The sequence below is a fragment of the Cynocephalus volans genome, chromosome 1, assembly GCF_027409185.1.
Source record: "Cynocephalus volans isolate mCynVol1 chromosome 1, mCynVol1.pri, whole genome shotgun sequence".
NCBI classification, from domain to species: Eukaryota; Metazoa; Chordata; class Mammalia; order Dermoptera; family Cynocephalidae; genus Cynocephalus; species Cynocephalus volans.
The window spans coordinates 184257801-184275796 of NC_084460.1; the positions used below are offsets into that span (position 1 = coordinate 184257801).

At 35.3% G+C, this 17996-nt stretch overlaps 1 protein-coding gene across 2 annotated transcripts in view; it reads left to right on the forward strand.

Moving 5' to 3' along the window:
* DYRK1A (dual specificity tyrosine phosphorylation regulated kinase 1A) overlaps positions 1 to 17320 on the forward strand; it is a 133645-nt gene extending 116325 nt beyond the window's left edge. For both annotated transcript variants that reach the window (XM_063089998.1, XM_063090003.1), the window contains 3 exons: positions 8577 to 8883; positions 9379 to 9503; positions 14087 to 17320. In XM_063089998.1, the coding sequence (XP_062946068.1) occupies positions 8577 to 8883; positions 9379 to 9503; positions 14087 to 14707 (1053 nt within the window). In that variant the 3' untranslated portion in view covers positions 14708 to 17320. The remainder of the gene's footprint in view (positions 1 to 8576; positions 8884 to 9378; positions 9504 to 14086) is intronic.
* Positions 17321 to 17996: the final 676 nt, after the last annotated feature.

Below are 17996 nucleotides of genomic sequence, written 5' to 3' on the forward strand. Positions count from 1 at the left end.
AAGTCATAGTTAATAATACTGCAGCTGTGAACAGAGGTCATAATTTCAATAAATGACTTAAAAAATTTCAATTGTTGAAATATATGAGAAGAAGATTTTTGGCTTAAGCAATTTGTGATTTTTCAAGGATATGAACTGACTCGGTCCTTTGATAGAATTCAGATTCCTGACTTGATGACTCGAATAGCAGGAATTTCTTGAAAATCTTCAAAAAACATTGTTTTAGTAATTTTCTTTTACCTGAGGACTTTTTAAATATACTTAACTATGTCAATTTAGTAAATGATGGGAATTTTACATCTGGATTTTTATAAAAATCAAGATGATTATTTTTGTTTTATACATCTTTAAGTAATCATTTTGTAATTTAGTTTGGTCTTAGTTTTGAATGAATATGATGTATAAATGTGATTGAATATTATATATATATATATATATATATATATATATATATATGTATGCACAAATATGCAAGTCACCTTGTGAACTGTAGTTTTGCATTTTTAACATTTTATTTTTTCTCCAGTTTACTATTTTGCCCTTGCATTTTAGTGATACTGACACCAGGTGTCATTTTCAGTGAACTGAGGATGATGATTGTTTTAATTCACCTCCACATTGCTACAGAGTCTTGACTCTTAGTATGAAAGGATTTTCTTTAGAACATTTAAAAACATATATATATATATATTGTATCTTTCACAGCTGCTTTGTAATTTATTGCATTCTGACTTATTCTCTAAGGTTTCAGGCAATGCAATTTCCAGTTACTAAATTATGCCTACTCTCTATAAGAAAGGGATGGAAAAATACCTAGCAGATATCCTGAGTCTCTTTTACCTTTATTCACATAGCTTACTAATCATGACCCATTTTCCTATTGAACCAAAACATAGCCTGGGTATCCTTCTTAGCTTCATCAGCATTCAAGATTGCTCCTACCACTTTGAATTAGCATGGAGGATATGCACCTCCTTTATGTTTTCTCTTTTTGCAATGTAGACTGCTACTGCTTTCTCCTTTTTTTTTTTTTTTTTTGCTTTTGCTATTTCTTTTTCCCAATAAAATATTGATCTCATTCCATTCCCCAAATCTCTGCCTTATAAAACCACAATTAAGCCACTATGAGCTGTGACCTGTCATTTCTTTTAAAATGAACTATAATTATTATTCTTAATTATTTGGGGGGCATTTCAGAAATGAGTAGATCAGTCTTTTCCCTTTTTGAATTGAAGTGGGTGTCTTAATCTGCATTTAATACATATTAATTAACTGTAGATTTTATGATATTTCCCTTAGTCACACTTAGCAATTAACTTATAAAACTTTAACTTTTAAAAGGATAAACTATTTCTCTTTTAACAGAAATAAATTTTGCAACAAAAAAATCAAATTCATAAATGATTATATTACAAGGGATACACTAGGGATTTTAACCAGAGATATAAATAGATGTTTATATACTATCATTGGCTGTCTTTATCTAGTTTATTTGCTTAGTGATTTTACTTTTACTTTTAATTTCTCATTTTATATTTCAAAAGCTCATAATAGAGTTAGTTTTCCATTAATGAAATTCATACCTACTGTATATTTTTTTTATTTGGTGGGGAAGGGGGATGAAGAAGTAAGACTAAAAATGATGGTATTTTATGAAAGTGTAATTTATATACAATAAAATATACGTATGTTAAGTGTGCAGATTGTTGAATTTTAACCTTTATAAACAGCAATGCATCCACTACCTAAAACAGTATATGGAATATTTCCACCATCTCAACAGTTCTTTGTGACTTTTTTTTGGTCATCCTTACCCCTGCTTTCTGATTTCTTTTATCATAGGTTAGTTTTGCCTGTTATTAGACAAACTTCACATAAGTGGATCTTGTAGTATTTATTATTTTGTTTCTTTCACTTAAAAAACATTATTTTTAAGATTTGTTTATATTGTTATATGTCTCAGGAGTTATTTCATTTTATTGCTTTGTAGTATTTCATTAAATGAATATACCGTAGTTTATATTTACCTGTTTGGGACTATTATGAATTAAGGCTACTGGGAACATTTTTGTTTAAGTCTTTTGTACACAAACGTTTTCATTTCTCTGGCACTATCTAAGAGTAGAATTGTCAAGTAAGAGAGTTATATGTATGTTTATCTTCATAAAAATATACCAAACAGTTCTCCAAAGTTGTTTTACCATTTTATATTCCCATGATGTATGAGGGTTCCAGTCGCGTGACATTCTTACCATTTGATATGGTTCGTCTTTTGGATTCTAGCCATTTTAGTGGGTATGTAGTGGTACGTATTTGCATTTCTCCATGACTAATGATATCAACCACCTTTTTTATGTGCTTATAAGCCACTCATATATCTTCTTTTGTGACAGGTCTTTCCAGTCTTTTGCCCATTTTTTATTGGGTTGTTGAATTATTGAATTGTCCTTTGTCACATATTTGTCAATGTTTTTTCCCAGACTGTGGCTTGCCTGTTCCTTTTCTTAAATATGATATCTTTGATGAGCAGGAAGTTTTTATATTGAAGTCATATTTGTTAACGTTTTTTTTTTATAGACAGTACTTTTTGTATCCTGGGATATCTTTGCCATCCCCAAGTTTGTGAATATATTCTTCTGTGTTTTCTTCTAAAAGTTTTTTGATTCTAGCTTTTACAGTTAGGATTCTGTGGTCAATCTTGTGTATAAGTTTTGCATATGGAATAAGGTGAAGGGGGGTTGAAGTTCATTTTCTCCCATATGCTTACCCGGTAGTTACAGCATCACTTATTGAAAATAACTGCCTTTCCATGTTGATCTGATTTGGCACTTTTATCCAAAATGAATTCATTCACCTTTTGTGTGTCTATATTTGGACCATTGATCTAGTAGCTATTCTTAAACCAGTATCACAGTTGATCACTGTAACTTTATAGTAACTCTTGAATTAATGTAGTATAAGTCCTCCAGCTCTTTTCTTCTGTTTAAAAACTTTATTTTCTGTTTTAGGTTCTTTTAATTTACATATGAATTTTAGAGTCAGCTTGTAAGTTTGTACTGAAATATCCTGCAAGAATTTTGATTTGGGTTGCATTGAGGTTCCATTCAGTAGAATGGACATTTTAACAGTATTAAGTCTTACAATCTGTAAACATGGGTTATCTCTCCATTTATTTAGGTCTTTAGTTTCTCTCAGTAGTGTTTTGTAGTTTTTAGTGCAGAAGTCTCACACCTATTTTGTTCAATTTACTCCTAAGTTTTTAGTATTTTTGGATGTTATTTTAAATGGTATGTTTAAAACATGTTATTTCCTAGTTTTTTATTGCTAACATATAAAAATACAACAGAATTTTGTTTGTTTACTTTGTATCTTAAGACCTTGCTTAAATTCACCTGTTATAGTATTTTATTGTTGTTGAGATACTGTAGGGTTTTCTACTTAAACAGTTATATCCTCTACGAATGAAGATATTTTTATTCCTTCAGTTCTATATCTTTACTCTTTTTTCTTGGTTAATTATACTGACTAGGCCCTCCATATTTGAATAGTAATGGTGAGAGCAGACATCTTTCCTTGTTCCCAGTCTTATGGGAAAAGCGTATGGTCATTCAACATTAAGTATGACGTTAGTTGCACTTTTTTTGTAGATGCCCTTTATTAGGTTGATGGAGTACTTTTCTATGTCTAGCGTTTGAAGAGTTTTTTTTTTTTTTTAAATCATGAATGGGTTTTGAATGTTGTTACATGCTTTTCTTGGATCTATAGAGATGATCATATGATTTTTCTCCTTACATGGTGAAATACATTAACTAATTTTTGGAATGTTAAACCCCAACATATGAAAGCCCTACACTTAGCCTTGAATTACTGTCCTCTTTTATATCACTTAGTTCAATTTGCTAGTCTACTGGAAAGGAATTTTGTTTATATGTCAGTAATGGATATTTGTCTAAAATTTTCTTACAGTATTGTTTAATCTCAGGATTATGCTGATCTCATAAAACTGTTGGGAAGTATTCTTTCTTGATTTTCTGAAAGAATTTGTATGAGATTGGTTGGCATTATTTCTTTCGTAAAAGAGTTTGTTGATGAAACCATCAAAACTTGTGGTGGTCTTTGTTGGAAGGTTATTAATTATAATTCATGTTTTTTCATAAATATCCAGATTTTTTTCTTTTTGACTTAGTTTTGGTAAGTTGTGTATTTCAAAAAACTTTTCCTTCTCACTTAAGTTGTTTAATTTGTTAGCATAAAATTATCTGTAATATTTTATTACTATTTTTAATTTCTGGAGGATCTGTAGTGATAGTCTCTCTTTTATTCCTGATATTGCCCATTTGTGTTTTCTCTTTTCCCCAATTAGTCCTCTTGTAGGGGTTTATCACGTTTATTAATCTGTTCAGACAACCAGCCTTTGACTTTTTTTTTTTTCTTTTCTATTTTTTGTCTAGTTTCTATTCCATTGGTCTTTTTCTCTTTATTAATGTCTTTTTCTTTTACTTTGGTTTGTATTTGTTCTTTTTCTAGCTTCTTAAGATGGAAGCTTAGAACATTGATTTAAGCCTTTCTCTTTCTCTTATAGCATTTAGTGGTGTAAATTTCCTCTAAGCCCTGCTTTAGCTGCATCCTGCAACTTTTGATATGTTATGTTTTAGCTGTCATTCATTTTGAAATGTTTCTGATTTCCCTTTTGAGTTCTTTAACCCTTAGTCATTTAGAATTTTGTTACATGATTTCAAAATATTTGAGGATTTTCTAGATATCTTATTGTTACTGATTTCTAGTTCAATAGCTCTGTGGTCACAGACATTTTACTCCTGTAAGATTCTTTGAGACTTGTTTTACAGCCTAGCATGTAATCTATCTTGGTGAATGTTTCAAATGCACTTGACAAGAATTGTATTTTGTATTTGTTTGGTGTGGCAGGCTACAAATATCAGTGTAGGTGAAGTTGTTTGATATTTGTTTTACGTCTTCTATATCCTTAGTCTGTGTATTGTTTGAGTGTTTTCTGTCTGTGTATTTGTTCTATCAGTAACAAGAGTGTTAATCTCCAGTGATAATTTTGGATGTCTTAGTCTCCCTTTAGTTGCTTTATGTTTTTTGAAGCTCTGTTAATAAGTCTTATACCCATTTAGTATTGTTATAACTTATTGATAAATTGAATCTTTTATCATCATGAAATATCCCTCTTTATCTCCGGTAATATTTGTCTTTTAAGTCTACTTTGATATTATTATAGCCATACCAGCTTTCTTATTCTTAGTATTTTTATGATGTGTGTGTGTGTGTGTGTGAGAGAGAGAGAGAGAGAGAGACCCTTTTACTTTAAACTTGTCCATACCTTTTAATTTAAAGCATGACTTTTGTATGCAACATATGGTGGAATGTGTTTTTTAATCTAATCTGGTAGTCTCTTTTATGGTGATTATTTAGCTAACTTAATTATTCACACATTTTGGTTTAGGACTGTTGCCTTATTTGTGTTCTATTTGTCTTACTTGTTCTTTTTTCCCTGTTCTTTCTTTCCTGCCTTTTTTTTGGGCTTATTGAGTATTTTTTGTTATTTTATTTCATGTCCTCTATTGACTTTTTACTTAATCCTCTGTAATTTTTAGTGTTGCTTTTATAATATGCATCTTTAACATCAGTTTGCCTTCAAATGATATCTCTTGATAAACAACATAGTAACTGTAATTCCATCTATCCCCTTTCACATATTCTGCACTTGTCATATATTACTTCTGCATTTGTTATAAACCTCATAAATGTTATCTACTGTTTAAATTTAAAAAAAAACTTTTAGAGAAATTTAAAAACACATACAAAATAAAGATGATAGAAATATTTTTTGTATTTATTCTTATGTTTGCTTTTTTGGTGTTCTTCATTTCTGCCATTTCTGGCTTTCATCTGTTATTATTTTCTTTCAGCCTGAAGAACTTCCTTTTCCTTTTTGTTTTATAGTGAATGACTTCTGCTGACCAATTCTCTCAGCAGTTGTTATCTACAGATGTCTTTATTCACCTTCATTTTTTTTGGAAAATAATTTTTGGTAGATTTAGAATTTTAGATGGACTTTTTCTTTCAGCAAAAGAAAAAAGACATTATGACATTGTTTAAAGATGTTGTTGACATTGTTTTCTGGATTACATTGTTTTTGAAGAGAAGTCAGTGGTTATTCTCAGCATTGTATGTAATGTTTCTTCTACTTCCACATGGCTGATTTTAATGTTTTCTCTTTATGTTTGGTTTTTAGCAATTTGACTAGTGGGTACCTTTTTTTGGTGTTTATTCTTCTTGGATTTTACTAAGTTTCTTGGATCTGTGGGTTGATCTCTTTCATCAGTTTTTGGAACTCCTCAGATGTCATCTTTTCAAATATTTGTTCTGCTTCAATCTTTCTTCAATTACATGTATGTTATAGCACTTAATATCATGTCAGGTCTCTGTTTGAATTATTCATTGGTTTCTTTTCATGTTTTTAGTTTGAATAATTTCTTTTCTTTGTCTTCTAGTTTACTGATTTTTTTTTTTTTCTTGTACAGTCTGCTGTTAAAACCATTAAATGGATTCTTCACTTCTGGTATTATATTTTTTAGTTCTAACATTTGTATTTATTTTAAAAAAAAGTTTTTCTCTTCAGAAATTCCCCATATATTAACACATGTTGTCAGTACTACTCAGCCATGGAAAAGAATGAAATCCTGTCATTTGTAGCAACATGGATGAACCAGGAAGAAATTGCTACATGAAATAAGTCAGGAACAGTAATACCACATGTTCTCATATGTGGAAGTTAAAGAGTTGAGCTCCTAGAAGTAGAAAATAGAATTATGATTTAGTAGGGGCTGGGAAGGGTAAAGGGGAAGGGGGGGAGGGAATAGGGAAAAGTTGGTTAATGGGTGGGTTCAAACATGCAGCTAGAAAGGAAAAGTAAGTTCTAGTGTTCTATAGTAGTGCTAGGTGTCTATAATTAGCAACAATTCTGTATTTCCAAATGGCTAGAAGAGAGGAGTTCAGATGTTCTCAACACAAAGAAGTGATAAATGTTTGTAGTGATGGACATGCTAATTATGCTGATTGGAATATCACACATTATATACATGTATCAAACTATCATTCTATACCCCATAAATATGTACTATTATTAAGTGTCAGTTAAAAAAAATTAAAAACAGAACTAAATTCTTTATATACTTATTCTGAAATGCCTTTCTGCCAATTTCAGGATCTGGATCATTTATTTATGTGGATCTTAACTGTTTTTTTTTTTTTTTTTCCACTTGAATATGTACTGCATTTTTTGTTTCTTGTGTCTGTAGTTTTTTAATGTATGCCAAACATTCTGTGTTTAAGAACAATTGAGATGGAAGTAGATCATATTACCCTTTAGAAAGAGGCATGTATCTTACTCTGCCAGGCCACTAGTGTGGGGCTAAGTCAGTATCATTTGTATTAACTGAATCTGGGCTTTGTTTGTTTGATTGAGATTCTGTTCACCACCATCTTCATATGGTTTGAGTCAGGTCAGGATATTCCCTTCCATAGCACCAGGGAGATTCCAGAGATATCTCTACCTGACTCCCCAGTCAGCAGCCCCACTTGTAATGCTCCGTGCCTGGGAGATCTTTCTTCCTCCTGCTGCTCTGCCCCATCCTTCTGCCTGTCTGCATGAGGCTGTCAGAAGCTGGTTTAGAGTTAGGCTGGATTTGGCATGCTTGCTCCCTCTCCCACTATAAGTCTCTTCTCTCCTGGGAGAGGTTTTTCGTTTTCTAGAATTCAGTTAATTCTGGTTCTTTTGGGTCTTCAGCTCTCAAGTGGGTTTTTAGAAAGCAGTGATTTTGTGACTTACATGGCTTTTTCTTGCTTTTAGAGTGGGGACAGTTGTTTCATGAATTTATACATTGTAACTAGAAGCAAAGGTGCAATGACGCTATTCTAAATAATTCATTATAGAGATTTTGAAGATTATACTATTTATTAAAAAAATGGGTTTTCAGAAAAATCTCAACACATGTTAAAGTAATTTATTAAACATATTTTTCTGAAGAACTTTTAATTTCTTCATGTACTATGAGCAGGGGCTTAGACCAGTGCTTCTTTACTTGGAGCATGCTTGGAATACTCATCACAGCCTTAGCGAGCCACTGTTACTGAAGGAAGTGTAACAAGTTCCCAGACGCAGTAGTCAGGGTCAGCATACCTTCTCTATAAAGGACCAGACAGTAAATGTTTTTGGTTCTGTGGGCCTCTGTTGCATATTCTTCATTGGTTTTGTTTGGTTTTATATCTGTTTGTTTTTATAACCTTTAAAACCATTTGTAGCTAGAGCTGTACAGAAACAGGTTCTGAGTCAGGCCGTAGTTTGCTGAAACCCTGGGATGATCTTTATAATCATTTTCAGTCTCAAAATTATGTTGAATTTTTCCTAATTATGGTGCTTTATCGTGGTAATGTATGAAAAGGCAGAGGATCTCATTAGTGTCCTTTTTAATAAAGGCCTCAACATATAATCTATTTAAACATATTGAAGTTAAATTTAGAGAAACCCTTTTATCTTTCTTCTCTTGTAGGAGTACAAACCACCGGGAACCCGCAAACTTCATAATATTCTTGGAGTGGAAACAGGAGGGCCTGGTGGGCGACGTGCAGGGGAATCAGGTCACACGGTAGCCGACTACTTGAAGTTCAAAGACCTCATTTTAAGGATGCTTGATTATGACCCCAAAACTCGAATACAACCTTATTATGCCCTGCAGCACAGTTTTTTCAAGAAAACAGCCGATGAAGGTACAAATACAAGTAATAGTGTGTCTACAAGTCCTGCGATGGAGCAGTCCCAGTCTTCAGGCACCACCTCCAGTACATCGTCAAGCTCAGGTCTGTTCTTTTGTTTTTGGATTAGGCTTGGAAATGTTTAGTGTTTTCTTTGCAAAGTGGGATTATTTTAAAGTGTTTATAAAAATTGTTAATGAGGTGGGGAAGAATTATTTTACTTAATTATGTTCTTTGTAGTTAGTAGTAAATTCATCTCCCTCAAAGTGCCAGAACTTAGTTATGCATGTAATAAATTCTGCTTGGTATTTGGAAACAAAACTATTTATTAACCAAAATTTTAAATTGGTTTTTAAATGAAATTTTTTTTTGTCCACATGCTTGAGTTTTCTTCTAAGTTTCTCCAAACTTTATTTTATTTTAGATCAGTGGTTGATGTGCGGGAACTGTTTAGTCAGAGAATCTGATGACTTTGTGATATACTTTAAAGTTAATATTAAAATTTTTTTGTGACATACTTTCAGTTTTAGTGGTGGGGTTTTAGAGTATAAACTCAAACAAAACTAACTTTAAACTCACCAGCTGTGTTGGATATTGAAGGTGGCTCATCGGGGACGAGCAACAGTGGGAGAGCCAGGTCGGACCCAACGCACCAGCATCGGCACAGTGGTGGGCACTTCACAGCCGCCGTCCAGGCCATGGACTGCGAGACACACAGTCCCCAGGTGAGCTCTTACGTGAGATTGCCATTTACTCTAAAGGTTCATACCATCCTCTTTTGTAAGGAAATATAGCTATTTATAGCTAAAGAAGCACAGTCTTGCACTTTTCCCTTCCTTGTTTAGAAATGGCTAACATTTATTGGGTGCATAGAAGTCATTGTTCCAGACACTTTTTTCTTCTGTTTATCTCATTTACCACAGCAGCATTTTGAGCTTCATGCTGTTTTGATTCTCATTTTACAGTGGAAACTGAAACTTCATGGGTTAAGTAACTTTCCTAGGGTCATGATCTTAATTTTGATACTGTACTGCCTCCCATGATCTTTTAGTACTCATAGTCCTAGATTCTGAATCAGTTTGTGGTTTGATTTTAACCTCCACAGTTTTTGTTTTGTTTTGTTGTTTTTAAACCTGTTAAAGTAGAAGATCTAATTAAGTAATATTTTTTAAAATTAGGGGTAAGCAGATGGTGGTGTTAAAAATATTTAAGTAACCTTATAAAACAATAAGTTATTTCATTATTATTATTATTATTATTATTATTATTATTATTATTATTATTATTATTGTTTGTCTTTTTTCGTGACCGGCACTCAGCCAGTGAGTGAGTGCACCGGCCATTCCTATAGGATCCGAACCGTCGGCGGGAGCGTCGCCGCGCTCCCAGCGCTGCACTCTCCCGAGTGCGCCACGGGCTCGGCCCAAACAATAAGTTATTTCATAGTGAGACCTGCATGATGGTGTTTTACAGTGAGAGGTCAGTGTATTATTTGATGTATGAAGTCAGACTAATGTTAGTGTCATTCCTCAGTCTTGTGACTGGGGCAGCTGAATGCTGCTGGAGAAAATCACACATGTAGCTATGTTGTCACCATCATGAATTTATATTCACCAGTCTACCCTTGGCAAGCTCACATTTCTCAAGGTGTTCCTTCTCTCTCATTTTTAAAAATTATTGTTTCAAATTCTACTCTTTTTAGAAGCCTTTGGCTTCCCCTTGTTTGTTCTCATGTATTCCTTGCTTTGTAAGGAACAGAGTCTGCAGACAGAAACCCTCTCTACTTTGTGTCATTAAATATGAGGCCTGCCTTCATGGGCACTTGTGCACTTGTCTCCCACCCTTTTAGAAGCAGTGTGTGGTTCTTGCAAAGGCCAAGCTCATCCAGTGCTCTGATACCCTCTCCTCCTGCCTTCATGGGGACCTTGCGTTTGGGTGCTCCACCTACCCCACCTGGTGTCTCTAACCACTCCTTTCCTAGCTCTTTCTGTAGATCAGTATTTAATTATTCTCAGGTCTCTCCCATCTTAAGCAAAACCTTTCTTGGCCCCCCATCTTTCACCCTGCACTTCTGCTACCTACGGTCTCCGTTTCTTTACCCTTTAAGAACTTGTCGGCTTGTTCCGGTTAGCTTCCTGCCTCCCGGTTCCACTGCCAGTTTCACCAGCGTTCGTTATTGATGAATCCAGTGGACACTCTAATGCTTACCTTTCTTCATTCCCTAGCTGTGTTTGACAATGTTGACTTCTCCCCACTGTTTGAAACACTCGCCCCCCTTTTTTTTTCCCTTGGTAGGATGCTCCCTATCCCCCTGTATTTTTGGCTTTTCCTTCACTGTCTCCTTTTTGGGATTCTCCTCTACGTACCAGGAAGCCTGGGTATTCCTTGAGAAACGGCCTGTGTCTTGCCCCTTCTCACCTTAATGCACTTCCTGGATGATGTCAGGTCAGTCACTCCTGAATCTTCACTCCTTAGCCTCGGGCCTTCATTTCTCATTGTTTACTATCAGTATCACTTGGAAAGTCTCAACAATATGACACTGCAGGTGGATCGCATGAACTGATGTCATTATTGTCACCTCCATCTGAACTCTTCTACTGTTATCTATAAAGAATATTCTAACTATAGTCTTAGTGTCCGATTGTATTCACCCATTAACGCCAGTCTCTTCTTTGCAGCCAAGCGAACTTTCAGTAAAGCAGCCTGATCTTGGTATTTTCCGTACTTAAAATCAGTTTTTGGCTTACCCATTTATCCAAAATAAAATTTAGACTTTTTACCAAGGTATCGGTGGTACCCAGCCGTTCTTACTCCTCTGCGCTCACTGTGGTTGCATGGATTTTTTTTGTTTTTTGGGATAAAAAAATGTTCTCGCTCACTCTGTCACATTTACTGTACTCTCAGCCTGGACCAATCTTCAGCTCCCTTTTTTGCTTTGGTAACAACTCTTTCTGCTTCAGGTCTTAACTTAAATATTGCTACTCCCAGAGGCTTTCCCTAATTCCTTAGACTATCTTTCCTTCCTTCTTTCTTCCTTCCCTTCCTTTCTTCCATATTTATTAAATACTGCAAACACATTTAAAAGTACTGAGGGTAACATAAGACACCTATGTGTACCTTTCACCTGTATTTGACAGACGTCAATATTTTGCTTCAAATTCTTTCTTATTGTTTAATTTTTGAGTAGTTGATACTGTCACATGGTTTAAAAATAAGTAAATATAAAAGGAGGTTTAGTGAAGTCGTCGTGTTCCCTTCCGTGTCTTTTTGCCACTTACTTTCTAAACTAATGTTATTTTTTGTATCCTTTTTGAGATATTTTATGCATGTACAGGCAGATACAAATATATATTCTTCACCCATCCTTCATACACAAATAGTAGCATACCATGCACACAATTTCACATCTTCTTTTTCTACATGTTTGGCATACATTTTGTTGCTCTTTTTATGTCAGTATAGAGAGCTTTTTCATTCTTTTTTTCTCCCACAATTGCGTAGTATTCTGTTAAGATATTCCATGTCATTTCACTAGTCCTCTATTAATGAACATTTAACTTATTTCCAATCTTTTTTACTATTATAAATGATGGTATAATAAATAACTCTGTGCATATATCATTTACACATATGCAATTTATCTGTGATACAGATTCCTAGAAGTGAAATTGCTGGGTGAAAGAGTAATGTGATGTGACTTTGATAACTATTGCAAAGTCATCCTCCACATGGTTTTATAGTCCAGTAACTTAGGTAGCTTCATAATTTAAAAACCATTAGTATTTTTTTTTTTTTTCTGAGAATTCTGCTAATTTTTCTACTGGATTGTTTTCAATAGTGTCTTTTAAAGTTTGGTTTTCCGATCACCTTCATTGAATAGATAATGTTTTCTGCTAGCCTCTGGTGATAAAGACAAAGTCTTTGCTTTCCTAGAGCATACAGTGACAAAAGTAAATAAAACAAAACATGAATAAAAATTGCAAGTAGCATTAGCTGTTAAAAGGAAGATAAGAAAGGATACTGTGATAGAAAATGACTCTTTTGGGTGGGGTATATTAGAGTAGGTCCAACTCTGATAACAGATAGACACACCCCAAATATGGTAGCTTAAAGATTAGGAAGTTTCTTCCTTTCTTATGTAACGGGCCAGAGTAGTTGTTCAGGTTAGAGTCATGGTTCTCTTCTATGTCCTGGTCTCCTACCATCATGTGGCTCCACCATCGCCTTGGGCCTACTGTCTGCGGCATCCAGCAGGCAGGAGGCCTTAGAAGATATTTTGTGTGCAAGGCAAACAGTGACATACAAACTTTCATTTGCATTTCATTGACAGTTCAGTCACATGGCCATTGGATATTGGGGCAGCATTAGCCAGAGTGGTCAGGGAGACTTCTGGAACTGAAGTGATGAGAAAGAGGCACCAGACAGAAATTAGAAATAAGAACATTCTAAGCAGAAGTGAGTACAAATGCCCTGAGGCATTGAAAGATCTTGGCCAGTTGGAGGAATTGAAGAAAGACCATTGTGTTCGGGGGAACCCAGGTAGCCAGAGGAGGATGATTGGGAAAATGGGCATTGATCAGATTATGCAGACCACTGTATGGATTCTGGATTGTTTTGGTAAATGCAGTGAGAAGTTATTCAAGGATTTTAAATAGGGGAATGAATGTATTTGGGTTTTTAAAAAATTATTCCTGCTACTCTTTGGAGAATGGGTTGGAGAAGGGCAAGGGTGGGAGCAGGGAGCTCATTTAGGAGGCTGTTGTATTAATCTAGAGGTGCCAGAGGCCTGGGCTAAGTGGTGGTGGTGGGAATGGAGAGAAGAGGCCAGGCATGGCATCTCTTGTGAGGTAGACTCAGTTGTACTTGCTACTGGGGTGGATGGAGGCACTGTTGAGCAGCTGGATGGATAATAGTCCTCTTACTGGAAGAAGAAAGATGGAAAGGGGAAGGACTTTATGGGGAAGGTAAAAAATTCCTTTTGGACTTGCCAAAAATACTTAGTATCTGGCCCTTTACAGAAAAAGTTTGCTGACCCTGGGCATAAACAGTGCTCACAAGGAAAGACAGTGACTAGTGAAATATAAGAGCCTAGTTATGGGCAACTTTCTAAAAATTGCAGCTTTCATGGTAAAATATTTTTTACTCTTGAACATATTAGGAATTTTGTGTTATAGAACTGTCTAATACATTAAAAGTTTCAAAAGCCCTCTTTCCCTGAGTAATGTAAATGTTAGTGTCATAGCTTTTGATTGAAGATCAAAGCTTGGAAACAGTACTCTGAATAATCCTTTAAAATCTGTTCTTACAGGTGCGTCAGCAATTTCCTGCTCCTCTTGGTTGGTCAGGCACTGAAGCTCCTGCACAAGTCACTGTTGAAACTCATCCCGTTCAAGAAACAACCTTTCATGTAGCCCCTCAACAGAATGCATTGCATCATCACCATGGAAACAGTTCCCATCACCATCACCACCACCACCACCACCACCATCACCATGGACAGCAAGCCTTGGGTAACCGGACCAGGCCAAGGGTCTACAATTCTCCAACAAATAGCTCCTCTACCCAGGATTCTATGGAGGTTGGCCACAGTCACCACTCCATGACATCCCTGTCTTCCTCAACGACTTCTTCCTCAACATCTTCCTCCTCTACTGGTAATCAAGGCAATCAGGCCTACCAGAATCGCCCAGTGGCTGCTAATACCTTGGACTTTGGACAGAATGGAGCTATGGACGTTAATTTGACCGTCTACTCCAATCCCCGCCAAGAGACTGGCATAGCTGGACATCCAACATACCAATTTTCTGCTAATACAGGTCCTGCACATTACATGACTGAAGGACATCTGACAATGCGGCAAGGGGCTGATAGAGAAGAGTCCCCCATGACAGGAGTTTGTGTGCAACAGAGTCCTGTAGCTAGCTCGTGACTACATTGAAACTTGAGTTTGTTTCTTGTGTGTTTTTATAGAAGTGGTGTTTTTTTTCCAAAAACAAAGTGCAAAGCTGCTTGAATCAGAAGGAGATTAACACACTGAACCGCTACAAGAGGGCAAAGCTGACTTTTTTTTTTTTTTTAACTTGAAAAGATTGCAAAGGGACAATGAAGTTTTTAAAAGAGCCATGTCCAAACCCATCTTCATGGATAGCTCAGAGGTATCCTCTTTTTGCCTCCCCCATTTTAACTTGCCACGTCCCAGTCATAGTGGGTTTTTTTGTCTTTCCATTCAACAAAAGTTAATGTTCAGATGTTGGTCTTGGTCATTTGCCAACTAATTTTAAAATAAAAAGCACTGCACATAATTTGCATAAAGGGCCCCATGAGGGTGTTTTATTTCCCCCCCCCCCCGCCTTTTTTTGTTTTGTTTTGGGTGGAGGGTGGGAAATTTGGGTTTTTAAGTCCTCTAAACACACCTGGGCACGGAAATGCAGTACTGTAAGGAAGAGGGACCTCCAGCTTACACAAACATCATCTTCAGCTGTATGAAAGGGACGGTTGTGTTGAAGTTTGTAAGGCACATTAAGCATGCTAAGTGGCGGGGATCAGGACTCTCCTATTTGAACGTACTGAGGAGCAAAGCAGCGATTACCTGGGATCCTGTGGGTCTCCTGTTGTAGAGGCCACAGTAAGATAGGAATGGAACGTGACTGGTCTCCTAACCAAGGTGCACTGAGAAGCAATCAACGGGTCAGTCGTGGCCAGTCCTGGGGAGGTCTGAGTGGTGGTCTTTGGGATAACCTTTGGCCTTATGGATTCAGACTCGAAATTAGAAGAGCCTACCATTTCAGATGCAATCACTTTGGGACATGCTTTTGCAGACAGTCCTTAATGCTGAAAACACAGAGAATGGGTAATTCAAGAGGCCTTTCTTTTAAAATAGACTTTTGTGACCCACTAATTGTAAGGTATTGCAAGGTCACTTTGCGTGTGTCATAAAGTTGACTTCCTTATTGGTTGAAGGTCACAGAAGTAGTGGTTTGCTTTGATGGAAATAGCTACAGCTGTGTCCCTTCCTGCTTTTTACTTTTTCTTTTGCTTTTTCTCGGCACGTGGTATCTCCACCATTTCTTCTGCACAAAGATGTCTTCTGTTCATCCTGAACATTTTTAAAAAATGCAGAATTTTATGTGACTGCTTTTTTGCCTCACAATTATGCTGTGAATTTTACAAAAATTTATTTTCTTTTTTGATAATTTATTGTACCAAAGCTGTTTTTATAGCACATAGATGTCTGTAACCAATAATGTAGCAGTTCTGCACTTTGACACAAGGTGTAACTAGACCATTTTTAAATGTCAGTTGAAAATTATGGCTGTACTATTGCTTAAACAAAACTGGAACTGTTGTTGAATCCATAGCCAATACATTTACAGCAATCTGTGTACTGAACATAGTAGATTGACATTCAAGATTACAACATCTGTTACATTCTAAATGTGTTCAGGCTTCTAAAGGTAAAGGGACACTGGATCCAGAAGCTATGGAACCAGCAGTTGATTCTTGTTTTCCTGATTAACGTACTTGTAAACTTGAAAGCAAGACCTTGATCGCACCAACAGGTCCAAAATACAAGCAGAACTCTCATGCATGACCTGAAGTGAACAGGCTGGTATATAACAGGTGCCTCGTTTTGAGATTATGCTGCCTTAATGTAACACAGTCTGGCAGTTGCTAAATTTGTGTTCCCATTTTAAATTGACCAATTTTAGGGTGTTATACTTTTGAACGGTTGAATTGGGAGAATGAAGATAAGTAATTTACCTGTCCAGGATCAAAAGAAGCCTAGAAAAGAAGCAGTAATCTACCTCTGCCGATAATCCTGTTCGAAACAACTCAGCAGAACACCAGAATACTTTTTACTGGTCAATTCCATGTGGCTGACTAGGTCAATTTTTTCTGAACAAAAGCAAGTTTTTATATGTAAACAGTGACAAAAGAAAGGCTTAAAACTATGTAAATGTGAATGGATACTTGGAAATACTCGTTTTTATAAACCACAAAAATCTTTTGTTGTTAATCAGGAAATCCATATTTATTTTGTAATTAAATGTCAAGCCTGTGGATGATTTTTTTGAACTTGGTAGTACATAAAGGTTTACAGTGAATAAAAGGATATCATCTTGAGTATAGCAATATCAAAAGGAATTCAGTAGTTACTGCTGTTTAGGAATATAAGATTAAGATGCTATATGGGTCAGGTCATTTTTTTCTGTGCTGGTTGCCACATCTTAGCAAGCACCAAAAAAACAAAAGCAGTTTTTAAACCGATATTTACATAAAGAAAAATCATAAAATCCAATGCTTCTGCATACTGTGTTATGTTACAGTCCAGTTTTGTGTGCTTTACTACACAGTTTGGTTACAGGACTTCTGTGCATTGTAAACATAAACAGCATGGAAAAGGTTAAATACCTGTGTTCAGATTGTAAGATCTAGTCCGGACTTGCTGTGTATATTGTAACGTTAAATGAAAAAAGAACCCCCCTTTGTATTATAGTCATGCGGTCTTATGTATGATAAACAGTTGAATAATTTGTCCTCAGACTCTTTACTATGCTTTTTAAAAATTAATTTAAGAAAAATGTAAACATAGTAAAAATCTTCCTATGCAATTAACTTGGTCCAGGTCTGGTAGGTATACTGAGTATAATAAGTTTAGTTAAATGTATCAAAAGGAAACTATTTAAGTTACATTGACATAGGCTTCAAAAATCCCTGAAAGTAAGAAATGGAGGTTTAACAGGTCATTTTGATTTTTAAAATTGGTTCTTTATATGAGTGATTACTATATTCATGCAATTTCTCTCTGAATTTTAGTTTGCAGTGTTTAGAATGGATGTGAGGGTTAGATGGTTTTCTCTAATAGGCTTTGACCTTTTTGGATGAAGGAGGGAATACAAGTATTATTGTTCCTCCTTCCCCAAATCCTCATATGGGGACATATCAGGGACTTTCTTGCACTAATTTTAGAGTTTCTGCCACAGTGAATCCATTTCTAACCTAAAGACTTCTCTTTTTATAAATTAACTTGAATAAGTATATATTAAGGTGGCTTTCAGAAGGTAAGAAACTTAGAGAGTTAAATGTAATTCTGTAAAGTTCATATATGAAAGGAAAACTTCCTTTAGTTTTTTCTTAGGGTATGAGAATTTTACATAAGTAGCACTTTTTGTGATATAGAACTCAAAAGAACAGACTTATTTTTATTTATGAATATT